The 19,849-nt window shown below is 44.6% G+C and overlaps 1 protein-coding gene across 1 annotated transcript; it reads right to left on the bottom strand.

The window, feature by feature from the left end:
- Positions 1-798: 798 nt before the first annotated feature.
- Positions 799-6,771, bottom strand: SDF2L1 (stromal cell derived factor 2 like 1). The gene is made up of 3 exons (XM_073654475.1): positions 6,519-6,771; positions 2,355-2,551; positions 799-1,525 (listed from the first exon to the last, which is right to left on the bottom strand). Exons 1-3 carry the CDS (start codon positions 6,682-6,684, stop codon positions 1,241-1,243), a joined length of 648 nt encoding a protein of 215 aa, XP_073510576.1. The 5' UTR covers positions 6,685-6,771; the 3' UTR covers positions 799-1,240.
- Positions 6,772-19,849: the final 13,078 nt, after the last annotated feature.

The following is a 19,849-nucleotide window of genomic DNA, read 5'->3' as shown; positions in this document are numbered from 1 at the left end:
TATGCCTCTTCAAGAATCAGGAGCATCTGACTCCAGCACACCCCTCATCAAGGCAGGCATGAACAAAGCAGGTCTTACTGAATGACTCCCCCTGGTCCAGTGCAGAGCGTATATATGTGTGATGTCCGTCAAGGGGCAGGAGGAGTGATTACAGCACACTCACTGTGTGTGAAGCGTTGCCTAGTCGCTTCAAGTCATCGGATCAGCAGGGTAGGCTTAAGTGGCTACAGGAAATCTAGAACGTTATTTTCTCCCTGAAGTCACATTTCCAATTAAAAAGTCACATATTTAAACCAGTAGTTATCTGCATATTACCACTATTATCCTATGGGTTACTTTGTACTGCCTGGTTCCCTTTAAAATAGATGGGTCACCTATGCCAACATGCAGATATTTATATTTCTCATGCAGAAACTCTAGGGCTTTTTCATTATAACCCTGTGCTGTATGATCATTTTCCTAGAATTTGTGAAAAACAAAGGGGGTAGGATTAGTGCTGAAAGTATCAGATACACTCTTGACAAGGTAAACAGCAATTCTAAATGTTCATATACTCACATTTCTACTACGATTAACAGAGGAAGGGCGCAACACAGATTTCCAATAAGAAATGCTCAAAAATTATTACATGATGGAGAATACAAGTATCAACCAAAAACCACCTTGTCAGGAGAGCCGATTGAGGTTTTCCGTGAACATCTAGAGCTTGCCAGCTACGATTGTATATAAAAGGGAATAAACTTAGGTAATGTCTTATTATGTATAGTATAGGCCATAAAAGGAAGAGACAAATGAAAATGACACAAAATTACATCTTTATAGAGAAATCAACATCTGGTACAGCTAACAATTGCCACAATAGTTTATACAACTTCAACCCAAAAGTGATCACCCTGTAACTGCTGGCTGACAAGCCTTCATACTTGTATCTTAGGATTTCCTTTAGCATCTTACAGATGTAAGGGCAGACGCCTTTGTTTGCACTTGACAAGTCAAAAGCTTGATAAGCAGGCACCATTAGCAAGTGCTTTTATTTTATGCATGGACCAGGTATAGAAAATATTCCCAGACTGTCCATGTGATCCAAACGATCTGAAAATGTAACAAAGACAAGACTCATCCCACTGAGCTGTAGAAAGAAAACCCAAAGTGCCACCTTTTTTTTTATTCTTAAACTTAAGAAACAAATTTTAGTTACTGTGTAGAACACAATTCCTGTATGACATCAATCCATATTCTTTCACAGTTCATCATGTCTGCCTGCACCAGGAGAAAGGCCTGGTTTGATGAACACCCCTTCCATTGTTTTCCAGTAGTTATGGGCATTGGCACTTGTTATACCATGCACTTCTCTTTGCCCTCGGATTGGGTGGCTGTACTGCTCACCGGTAACAGTCAGGTAAACACTGGTCCCAACATGCTTGAAGCGCACTGTGTCTTCACGTTCCCATAGTGAGTCACTGCACTGCACGGTCCATGTGTCTAGGTCATCTCCTTCACCATTGTCCCCAAAGGCACTCACTTCCTGCAGAACGACAAAATATTATCTACAATTAGATCACACTTCCAGAAGATCGTCGTGTGCCCACTAATATGGGAATCAATCCACTCGTGTGCCCACTAATATGGGAATCAACCCAATCATGTGCCCACTAATATGGGAATCAACCCAATCGTGTGCCCACTAATATGCCCCCCCCCTCCCCCATCTTAAAATAACCCTACAAGACATCAGCTTAACAGCTTATAGAGCAGGTGATTGTTTTTGTTCACCTCCCCTTCTATTCTTCCATGAGCCACATTTTTTTTTATTTTTTCCCATCAACATGTATTTATGTAGCAATTAGTTGTTTTGAAAGATTTGTTAAAAAAACTTCTAAGACCTGTAACGTTTTTTAGAACGTTAAACGTTCAGCGAAGCAAGCTGAAAAGTTAACATCACTAAAACCAGCTTACATTTGACTGTTTGTTTATAGTGCAATTTTTTTTTTTTATTTTTTTTTTGTGGATGGGGGGGGGGGTCCAAAAAAAAGTAAATCTAGGTTTGTTCTCTTTCCTCCGTTATGTTGTGGTGCTGATAGGAGCCAGTACACATGAGAACCAGTATGAATCCCATTTGAAAACCACTGTCAAAGACTAACAGCCGTGCTTAAATTGTTAATACCGACAACCGGAGCTCAACTCTAGCCACAGAGACAGATGATGGTTATGTAATATAGCCGGCATCTAACACATGTGGAGCTCCACTCCTGAGCCCTCTCCACACCCAGGCACACCCGAAATCATGTCATTTTCCAGGAAAGGGTTACAAAAAAACTCAATACAAGCTATGGTCTTCTGATGCATATTCATACCTGATTGTTTGATAGAGGGGAGGAGAAGTGATGTGAGTGGAGGTTCTTCCCTGTGTTCACATGGGTAAGACGAATAGTTTCTCCACATTTTATAGGTTCCCCACGGGTACAGTCTCCATCTTTTTTGCCTCTTATCCTCCAGTAGCTGTTTGCATCATCAGAAGCCTCCACACCAGTGACAGACTGTTGGCCACTTCCTAAGAGATAAAAGTGACATTCCTTTAAATATCCTAAGTCACATTTTCTGCGTAACATTAAAATGATCTGAACATTTCTGCAAACATTTTATTACTTTAAAGCGCACCTGTCAGCAGGATTGTGCTTAGTAAACTAGATACACTGTCAGGTGGGCGCCATTACACTGAGTAAAATGATACCTTTGTTGATTTCATCCGTCCAGTGGTTCTTTTATAATCTTTATTTTCATTTCTGACATGATCTGCTCGTGCTCTGCTTATGTATTCATATTTCTGCCTTCTGACAGGTCTGTGCTTTCAGTGACCTGCCTACTATTTTAAAATATTGCCTGTGTAATCTGTGTACCACACATGAAATTTACATGCACCAAAATGGCCACCGCAGTACCATGTCTCTGTTGCCAAGAGATGCTACTGCGCACGCACCATATTGCTGGAGGAAAAAGATGTTGCCTGCAGCAATATGGCGCCGTGTGCCGCGCAGTACACATTACACAGGCAGTATTTAAAATAGTAGGCAGGTCACTGAAAGCACAGTGACCTGTCAGAAGGCAGAAATATGAATAAGCAGAGCACCAGTTACAGCCCCTCTCCAAGGCCGCCCCAGAGCACGACGAGCATCTCATTATCTCAGGAATGAAAATAAAGATTATAAAAGAACCACTGGACGGATTTCATCAACAAAGGTATAATTTTACTCAGTGTAACAGCACCCGCCTGACAGTGTATGTGGTTTACTGAGCACAATCCTGCTGACAGGTGCGCTTTAATAAATCAAGTTTGGAATTTGTCTTGATTAAAAGCATACTAAAGTTTTGTATATACACAAGTCAATACATCTCCATAGTTACAGACTACAAACAAATCCACTGTAGTCTGATCCTGCAACAATGGGTAACACTCTTCTCTTTGTGGATGTGGTCGTAGTCTGTAACTGTGGAGACAAATATTTGCATAAGGTCGGTATAACCATCTTTTCAGTCAGTCATTAAAAATGTATCAACTACTCAGGACTCTCCATTTCATTTTTTTTTTTTTTAACATACATTGGAGGAATATAAAAATAGTTTTCATAGTCTAACATAGCAATTCAAAGATGGCAGAACTGGATGTCTCCTGCATCCGGCGATCGTGTTGCAGCGGGCCCTCCCCGTCTGTTATAATCACATTCATCTTTTTTGAGGTGTTTAAAAAGGATTAGCTTTTCCAGCTGAAAAAGCTTCAGGAAATTCTCCTTTTTTGGAAAGTTTTCTCTTTTCCTGGAATGCTTTTGAAAGCAAATTTTTCCTTATGCGATTTTGCAGCATTTTGATTTGACTGCATAGTTTACAATGGAATCATTTAAAAAAAAAAAAAAAAAAAAAAAAAGCTTATCGGGGTACGGAGAGGGAAGGGGGGGGGGGGGGGGGGAGAGTAGGAAACACACATACTCTTCATGTGAACAGCAAGATAGGTTTCCCAAAGAAATAAGTTTTCCAAGTGTTTTCTGAAGCAAATTAGCAAAAAAAGCCCACACACTCAAAAAGGGAATACTATGGGTGCTGGGCTATGCATCCAGACCATAGCTCCACAGCAGGGTTCCTGGTCACAGGTTGTGCTGCATTCAGGAGATCACTGCAAAGTTTTATTTATTGCTGTCAACACCAGAAAACAGGACCAGGGGAAGAGGACAGAAGTGATCGGCAGCAGCCTGGCCAAACTAGGTGTGCACTGACAGCCAGCACAGGCATGGCACATGGCAGGGACACTGCCTCAAACAACAGTAATCCACCATCGTTCTGCACATTAGTAGCAGTCAGGACATGCTGGGAGTAGTAGTCGCTGACAGCCAGGCTGATCCGACAGGTCCCAGCTCAGCCCCTGATGTAAGAGGCCGCCCCAGGCCCTCCGGTCTCAGCTAGTGCTGGGGTTCTGGCTCTCGGCGGCAGCAGAGCACTGCACCGCCCCCCCCAGGTGCGCAGCAGCCCCCCCCCCCCCCCCCAGGTGCGCAGCCATAGGCGGATTATAATGAGGGCAATCCGGGCTGCCGCCCGGGGCCTCGGGTCTCCGGGGGGGCTATGGCCGGATTGCCCTCATTATATGTGTGGCCCCGCGGCACATACCGGCAGACAGTGGCGGGGGGCCCCCGGACCACTCCCCCAGCAGCGGTGCACGGCCGCTACTTCTTCTTCGGCCGGGCCAGCACTGCAGCAGTTAACTTCCCTATGCAGGCCCGGCCGCGTCACTGCTAGGAGACACGGCCCTGTGCGCGGCCGTGTCTCCTAGCTGTGACGTCACGCCGTGCGCGCCCGGCCTGCACTGCTACTTACCACCGGAGAGAAGCAGGAGCCAGGAGGACTGGAGCCGAGCCGGGGTATGGTGGGTGAGTGTGAGTGTGTGTGTGTGCGTATGTATAGGCAGATATCAATGTGTGATGTCTGTTTATATGTATTTTTTGTGTTTCAAATGTGTTTATGAGTGTATGTATATGTTTGTGTGCGTGACTGCGTGCGGCCTCCCCCCTCCCGCCGTCTCTGGAGGGGGGGGGGGGAGCCGTGCGGCCTCCCACCGTCTCTGGAGAGGGGGGGGGGGGGAGCCGTGCGGCCTCCCGCCGTCTCTGGAGAGGGGGGGGGGGGGGGGGGAGCCGTGCGGCCTCCCGCCGTCTCTGGAGAGGGGGGGGGGGGAGCCGTGCGGCCTCCCGCCGTGTATAGATGGCTCCGTGCGGCCTCCCGCCGTGTATAGATGGCTCCGTGCGGCCTCCCGCCGTGTATAGATGGCTCCGTGCGGCCTCCCGCCGTGTATAGATGGCTCCGTGCGGCCTCCCGCCGTGTATAGATGGCTCCGTGTGCTGAATATTGAGTCATACAATTAATGTAAGGCTATGTGCCCACGATGCAGAAATGCTCTGGATTTTTTTTGAGAGTTTCTGCATCTCCCTGGCAGAAAAAACGCATGCGCATTGTACATGTGGATTGTACATGCGTTTTTCCTGCCAGGGACATGCGGATGTGAAGCGTTCTTCACATGCATTTCCGCATGCGGGTTGACAAGCGCTTTCCAAGCGATTTTACCATCACTTGGAAAGTGCTTGACAACTTAGTCACACTATATAAATCCATGCAACCACTTTCTGATGGCCTGCCGACGTCAGCGGTCACGTGACCCGTCACATGACTAAATGACGTCATGGCAGGTCCTTTTCAGACCATCGCGAGCTGCCTGCAAGCCAGGACGCATCGGATAAAGACACCGGGGGCCATCAGAAGGTAAGTATAATATTTATTTTATTCTTTTTTTTTTTTTACAGGTTCTATGGTACCCGGGTCTGGAGGACAGTCTCCTCTTCTCCAAACCCGGGTACCATCCGCACATTGAAAAGCATGGATTCTGCATGTACAGATGCAGTGATGCGGATTACATGTGTTCCAATGCAAGTCAATGGCGGCGAAAGTGCCGCGCTTCCGCAAAATAATTGTTAGTGCTGTGGATTTTTCCGCAATGATAATCAGCAGCGGAAATTTCCACAGCATGTGCACAGCACATGCTGATTATCATTGGGGAACATGGCAGACCTTCTACCAAGCGTTTTTTAAGCGTTTCTGCAGCGGAATTGCCGCTGCGGAAACGCTTAAACGCATCGTGGGCACACAGCCTAAAAAAAATTATTATAATTAATATTGTGCCAAATTAATTTCACGTGAACTATCACATGATCTATCACAGGGGATCATGTCACATGTCACGTGATACATCAGGTGTGTGTGTGTGTGTGTGTGTGTGTGTGTGTGTGTGTGTGTGTGTGTGTGAGCACAGCGCCCCCAGGTGTATTAGTGACAGGTGCTCAGCACACACCGCGGTACTAACCGCTCCAGGTGGCGGGCGCCCCCCGCGCACTGTGGCTGCCGGCACACGCTGCACTCACACTCACACTCACCGCCCCGGTATGTGACACGTGTCTGCAGCCATTACCTGCTGTCACATCACTCACCTGAGCCGTACTTCACATCGTGGGAGTGGAGTCTGACATTATGGCGGGTATTTAGCAGCTTCACCACGGACCCGCACGTCACGTACTCCACCTCCTCGCTCCCCAGCGCCGGACACCAGGCGCAGCAAAGACCGAACAGAAAGAGCCGGAATCCCGTCCGCAGCATCGCTCCACCGGCGCCTCAGCCCGGCTCCTCTACTACTTCCCTCATCATGTGAAGGGAGCCAATGGAAGAGCGCCAGCAGGCCGGGGCGGGGCACAGCAGGTGTACAGCCAATCATACAAATGAAAGCAGTGTGTGGGCGGAGCCGAAAGGAACATCCTGACTGGTCGCCGTCTACTCCTGTGGGATGAGAACAAGTTGTAGACACGAGGGAGCACGGGATTGGTCCACGCCATGGCCCTTTTATGTGCAGTCAGTTATCAGGAAGCCTCAGCTGCAGAGCAGTCCGCGAGTGCTGCCGTGTAATTCCGCCGTGCACCTGGGGGGCGCTGTATGCTCTGCGCCCCGCACTGTGGTGACCCCCAGGATGCTGCTGACACCGCATGAGAGCCCAAACACAGTGACTGGGGTCAGAGGAAAGCCCCTCCTGCTCCAGTGCCTGTGCTCGGGGGTCCCTGCCGGTCATTGTATTGAAATTAAATGGTGTATGTGTATCACAGCTGTATATTCCACCCTTTGTGGCCCACATTAGGGCACTACATTAAAGTCCTGTTTACCTGTATGGGGAGGTGGTGCATGGTAACTGGGAGCACCGCTGCTCAACAATTATGTTGAAGAAACCATTTTTCCTTGTATCAAGTTGACACGGTTTTGAAGAGCTCTGCTGGCTGTCACTAAATGGGAACAAACGAGTCTGGAGGTCCCTTACATATTAAATGGCCGCCTTATCCATTGCAATCGATGGCTTCAGACAGCTTTATTCTAATTTCTATATGGCCTTTAGACACTGTCCACATGGTTATCATTTATAAAAGAATTTATGATAGCTAAGTCAGATCCAGGTTTGCCGTGGTTCTTACATTTTTGATAGAACCCATTAAGGCTAGTGTGAACAGAGCCTAATGTTGGCCATTCGCATGCAGTTTCATTAAACTTCACCATGAACATGCAGATTTCTTTCAATCCGGAAATATTTTAGGGGAAGACTACAAAATAAAAATTAACCTTTAAATACATTTATTAATTGATTTATTATATTAGGGCAGCACAGAGGTTAGCACTAAGGTCCTGGGTTCAAATCCTACCAACATCTGCAAGGAGTTTGTATGTTCTCCCCGTGTTTGTGTGGGTTTCCTCCGGGTTCTCCGGTTTCCTCCAACATTCCAAAGACATACTGATAGGGAATCTAGATTGTGAGCCCCAATGGGGACAGTGATGATGATGTCTGTAAAGCGCTGTGGAATATGATTGCGCTATATAAGCAAGTAAAATTCAAAAAATATATATGTATATTGTAGGGATTCACTCTCTCAGGTAGGCAGTAGGAAGTGTTCACACAGGCACTGGATTCTTGAGTCAAAACAATGTGACGTTTATTTCCACTGGGTGCACATCACCAAAACCATGAACACAAAATCCATAGCCTTGTCCAGACGCTAACTAAACAAAATAGACCCTGGCTACTCATACACGGCTGAGCTAGTCCCAGTTCGGTCAAACACAACAGCTATTGTCCATAGCAACCCGTGATATTTACAGTTTGATGCGCACGGCCTGTGCAGTCTCTTTCTGTAGCTCCAATACAATCCACTCTGGTCAGCTTCCCCCTACTGCCGGACTAAGGTAAATACCTAGTATGAGGGATTGGGTGCTCACTGATTAGGTGATGCTCAGGAGTAAATACAAAACACAAGAAAGTCGATAATAACTCCGGCACTCAAAACTTCATGAGAACACAAAAATTTATTATTGGTGAATTAGCCAAACCCAAGTGGAAGCAGATGCATTAACAATGTTTCGGCCTAAACTGACCTTTTTTAAAGGTATCTGTATATACACTGCTCAAAAAATTAAAGGGAACGCTCAAATAACACATCCTAGATCTGAATGAATGAAATATTCTCATTGAATACTTTGTTCTGTACAAAGTTGAATGTGCTGACAACAAAATCACACAAAAATCATCAATGGAAATCAAATTTATTAACCAATGGAGGCCTGGATTTGGAGTCACCCCCAAAATTAAAGTCGAAAAACACACTACAGGCTGATCCAACTTTGATGTAATGTCCTTAAAACAAGTCAAAATGAGGCTCAGTATTGTGTGTGGCCTCCACGTGCCTGTATGACCTCCCTACAACGCCTGGGCATGCTCCTGATGAGGTTGCGGATGGTCTCCTGTGGGATCTCCTTCCAGACCTGGACTAAAGCATGTCCAACTCCTGGACAGTCTGTGGTGCAACGTGACGTTGGTGGATGGAGCGAGACATGATGTCCCGGATGTGCTCAATCGGATTCAGGTCTGGGGAACGGGCGGACCAGTCCATAGATTCAATGCCTTCATCTTGCAGGAACTGCTGACACACTGCAGCCACATGAGGTCTGGCATTGTCCTGCATTAGGAGGAACCCAGGGCCAACCGCACCAGCATATGGTCTCACAAGGGGTCTGAGGATCTCATCTCAGTACCGAATGGCAGTCAGGCTACCTCTGGCAAGCATATGGAGGGCTGTGCGGCCCTCCAAAGAAATGCCACCCCACACCATTACTGGCCCACTGCCAAACCGGTCATACTGAAGGATGTTGCAGGCAGCAGATCGCTCTCCACGGCGTCTCCAGACTCTGTCACGTCTGTCACATGTGCTCAGTGTGAACCTGCTTTCATCTGTGAAAAGCACAGGGAGCCAGTGGCGACTTTGCCAATCCTGGTGTTCTGTGGCAAATGCCAAGCGTCCTGCACGGTGTTGAGCTGTGACCACAACCCCCATCTGTGGACGTTGGGCCCTCATATCACCCTCATGTAGTCGGTTTCTAACCGTTTGAGCAGACACATGCACATTTGTGGCCTGCTGGAGGTCATTTTGCAGGGCTTTGGCAGTGCTCCTTCTGTTCCTCCTTGCACAAAGGCGGAGGTAGCGGTCCTGATGCTGGGTTGTTGCCCTCCTACGGCCCCCTCCACATCTCCTGGTGTACTGGCCTGTCTCCTGGTAGCGCCTCCAGCCTCTGGACACTACGCTGACAGACACAGCAAACCTTCTTACCACAGCTCGCATTGATGTGCCATCCTGGATGAGCTGCACTACCTGAGCAACTTCTGTGGGTTGTAGAGTCCGTCTCATGCTACCACGACTGTGAAAGCACAACCAACATTCAAAAGTGACCAAAACATCAGCCAGAAAGCATTGGTACTGATATGTGGTCTGTGGTCCCCACCTGCAGAACCACTCCTTTATTGAGTGTGTCTTGATAATTGCCAATAATTTCCATCTATTGTCTATTCCATTTGCACAACAGCATGTGAAATTGATTGTCAATCAGTGTTGCTTCCTAAGTGGACAGTTTGATTTCACAGAAGTTTGATTTTCTGTTGTTTAAGTGTTCCCTTTTTTTTGAGCAGTGTATAAGAAAAAGAACAAATTCAATATCTGACCAAACATAAATATTTTCAGTATAATAAAATAATTTGTATGAGTCCATTCATATCCAAGCATATACTTTATACCACTCACATAAGGGTATAAATGGCCGTATATTAACATCATATTGACATTATGGGCACAGATTCCCAAAGAAAATAAATGCAAAGGGTATAACATACAGTACAGTCCAAAAGTTTGGACACACCTTCTCATTTAAAGATTTTTCTGTATTTTCATGACTATGAAAATTGTACATTCACAGTGAAGGCATCAAAACTATGAATTAACACATGTGGAATTATATACTTAACAAAAAAGTGTGAAACAACTGAAAATATGTCTTATATTCTAGGTTCTTCAAAGTAGCCACCTTTTGCTTTGATGACTGCTTTGCACACTCTTGGCATTCTCTTGATGAGCTTCAAGAGGTAGTCACCGGAAATGGTTTTCACTTCACAGGTGTGCCCTGTCAGGTTTAATAAGTGGGATTTCTTGCCTTATAAATGGGGTTGGGACCATCAGTTGTGTTGTGCAGAAGTCTGGTGGATACACAGCTAATAGTCCCACTGAATAGACTGTTAGAATTTGTATTATGGCAAGAAAAAAGCAGCTAAGTAAAGAAAAACGAGTGGCCATCATTACTTTAAGAAATGAAGGTCAGTCAGTCTGAAAAATTGGGAAACTTTGAAAGTGTCCCCAAGTGCAGTTGCAAAAACCATCAAGCGCTACAAAGAAACTGGCTCACATGAGGACCGCCCCAGGAAAGGAAGACCAAGAGTCACCTCTGCTTCTGAGGATAAGTTTATCCAACTCACCAGCCTCAGAAATCGCAGGTTAACAGCAGCTCAGATTAGAGACCAGGTCAATGCCACACAGAGTTCTAGCAGCAGACACATCTCTACAACAACTGTTAAGACGAGACTTTGTGCAGCAGGCCTTCATGGTAAAATAGCTGCTAGGAAACCACTGCTAAGGACAGGCAACAAGCAGAAGAGACTTGTTTGGGCTAAAGAACACAAGGAATGGACATTAGACCAGTGGAAATCCGTACTTTGGTCTGATGAGTCAAAATTTGAGATCTTTGGTTCCAACCACCGTGTCTTTGTGAGACGCAGAAAAGGTGAACGGATGGACTCTACATGCCTGGTTCCCACCGTGAAGCATGGAGGAGGAGGTCTGATGGTGTTGGGGTGCTTTGCTGGTGACACTGTTGGGGATTTATTCAAAATTGAAGGCATACTGAACCAGCATGGCTACCACAGCATCTTGCAGCGGCATGCTATTCCATCCGGTTTGCGTTTAGTTGGACCATCATTTATTTTTCAACAAGACAATAACCCCAAACACACCTCCAGGCTGTGTAAGGGCTATTTGACCAAGAAGGAGAGTGATGGGGTGCTACGCCAGATGACCTGGCCTCCACAGTCACCAGACCTGAACCCAGGTTTGGGGTGAGCTGGACAGCAGAGTGAAGGCAAAAGGGCCAACAAGTGCTAAGCATCTCTGGGAACTCCTTCAAGATTGTTGGAAGACCATTTCCGGTGACTACCTCTTGAAGCTCATCAAGAGAATGCCAAGAGTGTGCAAAGCAGTCATCAAAGCAAAAGGTGGCTACTTTGAAGAACCTAGAATATAAGACATATTTTCAGTTGTTTCACACTTTTTTGTTAAGTATATAATTCCACATGTGTTAATTCATAGTTTCGATGACTTCAGTGTGAATGTACAATTTCCATAGTCAAGAAAATACAGAAAAATCTTTAAATGAGAAGGTGTGTCCAAACTTTTGGTCTGTATTGTATATTTCATATACCTGTATATTATATATTTTTCCATGTATCACGTCTTTCACATATTAGATAAAACGGGATCAGGGGTTGTTGTCAGAACTCCATCTAATAAATAAAGAACATGAAACAAAGTGGCAAGAGTGAAGCCCAAAAGGCATCAATAGTACAAAAAGGGAAGCACAGATGAAAATGATTACCTGGTGGTTGTAGGGTCCCGTCGTCTAATTGTGCGGTGAAGACAGATGGCGCCGTGCCAGACAGCGTCCTTGCTGTCTTATGTGCGCTTCTAGAAGGGGGAGGGTGCGCTCACATCCCGTGACGAGGAGTCCGGTGTGAGTGGTGCTGTGGTGCATGCGCGGGCCGACAAGCGGCGGGGAAGAACGGAACATGCCGATTTGCAAGCACTTGGCACTTTGTTTCAGTTATCACTTTCCTTTTCCCCTCTCCCGGTTATTTGACTCCGTGACACCTCCATTTGTTTTATTACTTACCCTATGTACCCAGTCTTTACCCATATAGAGCTGAGTATGGAGACACTATCATTATCTAGGGTCATGTTCTTATTTTATTAGATGGAGTTCTGATAACAACCCCTTATCCCGTTTTATCTAACATGTGAAATACTTGAAATGTAAACTAACTAAATTAGAATATCATCAAAAAGTTAATTTATTTCAGTTCTTCAATACAAAAAGTGAAACATATATTATATAGAGTCATTACAAACAGAGTTATCTATTTCAAGTGTTTATTTCTGTTAATGATGATGATTATGTGTTACAGCCAATGAAAACACAAAAGAATTTTGTGAGATGCACCTGTTGTTCTGATCTGCAACATGTACTAAGGAAAGATAAGGGAGAACTGTCCCTACAGTAAAACTAAGCTGAATCCCTACGATGTAGCGGGCTGCCTGTTCCTAGCGAACAGACCTGTCTTAGTCCTCGGCTAATCTGAACGAAGACCTATAGCATAAGGGGAGGGGTCCCTAAAAGAACTAAGGGCTGTAACAAAAATGGGACACCCCCTAAACAGAGAAGTTGTTGCAGAACACAAAAAGACAAACAGACAAAAAACTACTAGAGGTCCCAGAAGGACCAAACAAACTGACAGAGAAAGGCACCGAAGCACGTGGCTAGAGAAACAGTCAAACACTGAAGTCCAGCACAGCCAAAAGAGCAGAGCTGGAATATAAAGGCAAATGGTCACGTGACCGCAAAACACAAGATGGAAAAAACAAACAGGAGGGTTCTAACAGTACCCCCTCTTTTATGAGGTTCCTCCGGATCCTCCAGGCCCAGGCCTATCCGGAAACCTCTTGTGGAAAGCTTTAACAAGCCTAGGAGCAGAGACATCATCCGTCCTTACCCAGTAGTTGTCTTCGGGACCGAAACCCTTCCAGGAGACAAGATACTGTAATCTCCCTCTATGCCATCTAGAATTCAAGATACGAGAAATTTCATATTCGCCGTCTTCCACCACAGGAGGAACTGAGACAGTGGCATCCCTATCTGATACATCAGCCTTTTTCAACAAGGAAACATGAAACACAGGAGTAATCTTCCAGGAAGTAGGGACATCCAACCTAACAGCAGACGGGTTAACAACCTGAAGCACTTTAAATGAACCCACAAACTTAGGACCCAGTTTTTTAGAGGGAATCCTCAACCGCAGGTTCTTTGAGGACAACCAAACCTTGTCACCCACAGTAAACAAAACCTCCTTACGTTTCCTGTCAAAATACTTATTGGACTTCTTGTTAGCCTCTTGAAGGTTGCAACGTACATTAGTCCAAACTCTCTCCAAATCACCGGAAAAATTCTCGTTCTCCGGCACCGCCGACCCCAATTTGGAGAACGAACCAAAAGACGGATGTCTACCAGTACAACAAAAAAAGGAGAACACCCAGCTGAGGAGGATGTATTATTGTTAAGAGCAAATTCTGCGAGAGGCAGAAACTCAGACCACACCTCTTGATTGTCCGCCACAAAACAACGCAAATACTGTTCAACATCCTGGTTCTTTCTTTCAGTCTGTCCATTAGACTCCGGATGATACACAGACAAAAATGACAAATGGACTCCCAACCTGTCACAAAAAGCACGCCAAAAGCGAGCCACAAACTGAGGTCCTCTATCAGGAACAATATCCGTGGGAACGCCATGGAGCTTGACAATCTCCTTAACAAACGCCTTATCGAGTGTCTTGGCGCAGGGCAACTTAATGAATGGAACCAAATGACACATCTTACTAAAACGGTCCACGACCACTCAGATGACAGTAAAACCCTCGGACACAGGAAGATCAGTAATAAAATCCATTGTGAGATGCGTCCAAGGCGCACTAGGAACCTCCAGAGGGCAAAGCAACCCCGCAGCAAGAGTATGTGAAGCCTTTGACCTAGCACACACAGTACATTGATGCACCCACTTGATGACTTCCTTCTGCCATCCAGGCCACCAAAAACTGCGACTGATAAGTCTCTTAGTCTCCGAAATTCCTGGATGACCTGCCAACCAAGACTCATGACACTCCACAAACAAATCTCTCCTAAAGGCTCTAGGCACGAACAACCGACCATGGGGAGTGTTAGATGGAGCATCATCTTGCGCTTTCAGAATCCCATTCTCCAAAACGGAGTCCAATGCTGCCACCACAACTCCTTTCTGTAAAATGCTCTCCTCCTCCTCGGTACCGACCGTAGGAGAGAAGCTGCGAGATAAAGCATCGGCTTTAACATTCTTAGTACCAGGGATATAGGTAACAGAAAAATTAAACCGAGAAAAAAAAAGTGCCCACCTAGCTTGACGGGCATTCAAGCACTTGGCAGCATCCAGATAGATCAAAGTCTTATGATCTGTGAAAACCTGAATAGGAAATCTAGCGCCTTCCAAAAAATGACGCCAATGTTCAAACGTGAGTTTAATAGCCAGCAACTCCCGATTTCCAACATCATAATTCAGTTCGGTTTCCGAAATTTTTTTCGAAAAGAAGGCACAAGGATGTACTCCATCCTTGTTCTCCTGAGACAAAACTGCTCTGACCCCCACCGATCAAGCATCGACCTCGACCAAAAAAGGCTTGGTCTCATCAGGCTGCATAAGGATAGGGGCAGAACTGAACCTCTCTTTGAGATACTCAAATGCTTCAATGGCCTCAGTAGTCCACTGGACCGTATTCGCACCTTTTCTGGTGAGATCGGTCAGAGGCTTAACAATTACAGAAAAATTCTTAATGAATTTCCTGTAATAATTGGCAAAACCCAAAAATCTCTGTATAGATTTCAAACCAATAGACCTAGGCCATTCCTGCACAGCCTGAACCTTCACCGGGTCCATCTCAAAGCCCTCGCTGGAGACAATGTAGCCCAAAAAACTAATTTTCTGCACAGCGAACTCACATTTCTCCAGCTTAGCAAAGAGTGAATTATCACTCAATAACTGCAAAACTTCACGTACACTCTGCCATTGGGACTCTAGATCTGGTGAATAAATCAAAATGTCATTCAAATACACAACCACATTCTTACCAATCAAAGGTCTCATGATGTCATTAATAAGGTTCTGAAAAAATGCAGGTGCATTGGTAAGACGAAAAGGATTCACCAGATTCTCAAAATGACCTACCGGAGTGTTAAAAGCAGTTTTCCATTCATCACCCTCCTTCACTCGTAACAAATTGTATGCCCCCCGGAGATCAATTTTAGAGAACCACTTGGCCCCCACCAACTGGTTAAACAAGTCAGGAATTAACGGCAATGGGTAGGAATTGCGTACGGTAATCTTATTAATTTCACGAAAATCCAGACATGGGCGTAAACCCCCGTCCTTTTTTTTAACGAAGAAAAATCCAACTGCTACAGGCGACTTAGAAGGTCTAATGTGACCAGCAGCCAAGCTAGTCTGTATGTACTCCTCCAAGGCCTTTCTTTCAGGGATAGTCAGATTAAACAAGTGACTCTTGGGGAGAGTATGTCCAGGAACAAACTCAATGGCGCAATCATAAGCCCTATGAGGAGGTAAAACTTGCAACTCCTCCTCTGAAAAAACCCTCCAAAAATCTTGAATAGTAGACCAGTCCAGCAAAGGATTGTGCAGTTTTAACCAAGGCAAACCTAGAACGATCGGAGAGAGTAAATTATCTAATACAACCAAGTCCAAAATTTCTTGGTGAACTCCATTGATAGTGAGGGGAAATGCAGCAACCTTGTGAGTAATACATTTCAAGGGAGTGTTATCAATTGCAATCACAGAAATAGGTGATGACAAAGGTTTGGATTTCAATTTAAGGTTTTCCAAAAACCCTTTATCAATCACATTAAGTGTTGAACCACAATCCACAAATACCTGAAATTCAATCAAATTTTCCTGCAAAGTAGTACTCCCAGAAAGAAATACTCCTGCAGAGCGTAAACAAGCTATTCGGACGTAACTGACCTTTTTTTTTCTTTACTTAAACAAAGCTCACAATACTTAATCAAATGGTCAGCTTTACCACAATAAAGACACAATCCCTTGGCGAACCTCCGGTCTCTTTCCTGAGAGGGGAGCAACTTCACCCTAACCTCCATCGGTTCTCCGCCGTCAGAGCAGATTTTCTGGGGACTAGGACCTGGCATTACAGGAGTCTTTACCTCATTCTGTCTAAATCTCAGTCTCCTATCCACACGAACAGCTAATTGCATGGCATCCTGCAGAGTCTCAGGTGCGGGGAATGCAATTAGCAAATCCTTAACCCTTTCACTCGGACCAGCAAGAAATAGACATTTCAGAGCAGGATCATTCCATTTAACTTCTGAGGCACATCTTCTGAAGTGTGTGCAATAATTTTCAACATCACCTGACCCCTGATTCAAATGCCTGAGTTCTGCCTCAGCAGATGAGATTCGATCAGGATCGTCATATAATAGCCCCATAGCAGAAAAAAATTCTTCTACAGACCATAAACATGGATCATTAGGTTGGAGAGAAAAGGACCACCCATGTGGCTCTTTGCGCAAAAGTGATATAATAAAACCAATGCGCTGTGATTCATTCCCAGAGGACCTTGGTCTCAAACGAAAATATAACAAACAAGCATTTTTAAAGGAAAAAAAATCTTGCTGTTTACCATAAAAAACATCAGGCAGTCCTACCTTGGGATCCACAAAATGCGCTTCAGAACAGCTACTCACGTGTTGCTGGAACTTGGCTACCTCCAGAGACAATCCCTGCAGGCGTTGAGCCAAATCCTGGATGGAAACCATACTGATCCCCGAATTTCTTTCCTTTTAGTTTTTTGGGCTGGACTTACTGTTATGATCTGCAACATGTACTAAGGAAAGATAAAGGAAAACTGTCCCTACAGTAAAACTAAGCTGAATCCCTACGATGTAGCGGACTGCCTGTTCCTAGCGAACAGACCCGCCTTAGTCCTCGGCTAGTCTGAACGAAGACCTATAGCATAAGGGGAGGGGTCCCTAAAAGAACTAAGGACTGGATCAAAAATGGGACACCTCCTAAACAGAGAAGTTGTTGCAGAACACAAAAAAACAAACAGACAAAAAAGTACTAGAGGTCCCAGAAGGACCAAACGAACTGACAGAGAAAGGCACCGAAGCACCTGGCTAAAGAAACAGTCAAACACTGAAGTCCAGCACAGCCAAAAGGGCGGAGCTGGAATATAAAGGCAGATGGTCACGTGTCCGCAAAACACAAGATGGAAAAAACAAACAGGAGGGTTCTAGCACCTGTATATGAAATATATGTTATACCCTATGCATTTATTTTATTTGGGAATCTGTGCCCATAATGTCTATATACGGCCATTTATACCCTTATGTGGATGGTATAAAGGATATGCTTGGATATGAATGGACTCATACAAATTATTGTATTATACTAAAAATATTTATGTTTGGTCAGATATTGATTTCGTTCTTTTTCTTATATATACAGATACCTTGAAAAAGGCCAGTTCAGGCCGAAACGTTGTTAATGTATCTGCTTCCACTACGGTCTGGCTAATTCACCAATAATAAACTTTTGTGTTCTCATGAAGTTTTGAGTGCCAGAGTTATTATCGACTTTCTTAAGGTAAATACTTAGGGTATGTGCACACGATGCAGAAATGAAGCAGAAAATTTCTGCATCATTTCTGCATCTCCCTGGCAGAAAAAACGCATGCAGATTGTGCATGCGTTTTTCCTGCGGAATACATGCGGATTCACATGCGTTTCCGCATGTGGATTCACAAGCGCTTTCCAGGCGATTTTAGCATCACTTGGAAAGTGCTTGTGACAGCTAGGTCACACTATATAAATCCATGCAACCGGCATGGATTTATATAGTGTGACCCGAGAGAGTGTATATACTTACCTCCGATGGCCTGCGCTGTCCTGCTCAATCCGTTCTCCCAGCTGCCGGCAACTTTGAATTGAAAGACCTGCCGACGTCAGCGTCACGTGACCCGTCACATGACTCTGACGTCAGCGCAGGTCCTTCAACTCACTGCAAGTGCCGGGAACCAAGCACGAGCGCTGCGCGGGCCGACAGATGGTAAGTATATATATATTTTTAATTTTATTCTTGTTTTACAGCTTTTTTAATGGTACCTGGGTGTGGATGAGACTCTTCTCTCCTCTACACCCGGGTACCATCCGCACATTAGAACGCACCAATTACGCAAGCACAGATGCAGTCTTGCGGAATTGGCGCGTTCTAATGCAAGTCAATGGCGGCGAAAACGCCGCATTTACGCAAAATTAATTGACATGCTGCGGATTTTTGAGCGCAGCATTTACGCTGCGGAAAAATCCGCATCATGGGCACAGCACATGCGGATTTCAATTGGGGAACATTGCTGCCCTTCTACCATGCGTTTTTAATGCGTTTCCGCGGCGTTTACGCAACTGCAAAAACGCCGCAGAAACGCATTAACTAAGCATCGTGTGAACTCAGCCTTAGCCTGGTAATATGAAAAGCCAACCAGGTGAAAATAATCAGAGCCTGTACAACTAGGATTTAACCCTAGCCTACCTGTCTTTTCTACAATATACTATATTACTATATATATATATATATATATATATATATATATATATATATGTACACACACATACTATACATATGCTATATTGTCAGTTGTATTTCTGTTAAACTTTTAATCCTAAGTATAAATAAATCACATTGTAAGATGTCTTGGAAGTTTATGATGGTGTACAAATAAATAATTTGTTTGATAGAGATGCAGTCTAACCACTGGTGCATGGAGGATCCTCAATATTACAGACCTCCAGTTGCCCGCTATGAATTACTAAATGACAAAAGACAATATGTGAGAGATAGATGCTGGGAAAGGAATTGTTTCTGCGCTCTCTGGAGTCACGACAAAAAGTGTGTTTTTTTAAATTAAAGGACAATATAAATAAAATTAACATTATTTATACATTAAACAGTCACGGTACTTGAGAAATTATTCATTCTATTTCAATGGAACTCATGATTCTGTCCATGATTCTGGAACACATGTGTGAACACAGCAGATCACCACACTATTGAACTCATTTGACCTCACTCTTTGAACTTAGCAGTGAAGGAAACTCCATCTCAGAGTGTCCTTCTTTAGCAGCGATCAGCTCATTCTCTTGATTCTCCATTTTCTGTACCTGCTCCTCAGACAGTGAAGTGTGAGCTCACTATGATTTTAACTCAAAGAAGTGTTTTTAGTGAATTTTATTAAAATTGAAATAAATAAAATGAACATGGATATAAATATTTCATTTTTATAAAACCATTAAAGCATATATTAGAACACGAGGAGCAACACATTCAATAATTTTAAATTATTTACAGATATAATTCTAGTTACCAGGTCATTTGAACCTGTATAAGCCCACTAGCGCAATTGTTAATTGTACCAATTGTAAGGTAGCGCTATTCATCACGCTGGGGGCACTCGCTTCACCGGGTCAATTAAAGC

Source organism: Phyllobates terribilis, unplaced genomic scaffold (assembly GCF_046119375.1).
Source record: "Phyllobates terribilis strain yellow unplaced genomic scaffold, ASM4611937v1 Scaffold_1__5_contigs__length_1240528914, whole genome shotgun sequence".
Classification (NCBI taxonomy): Eukaryota; Metazoa; Chordata; class Amphibia; order Anura; family Dendrobatidae; genus Phyllobates; species Phyllobates terribilis.
This window is presented reverse-complemented; position numbering and strand designations above follow the sequence as displayed.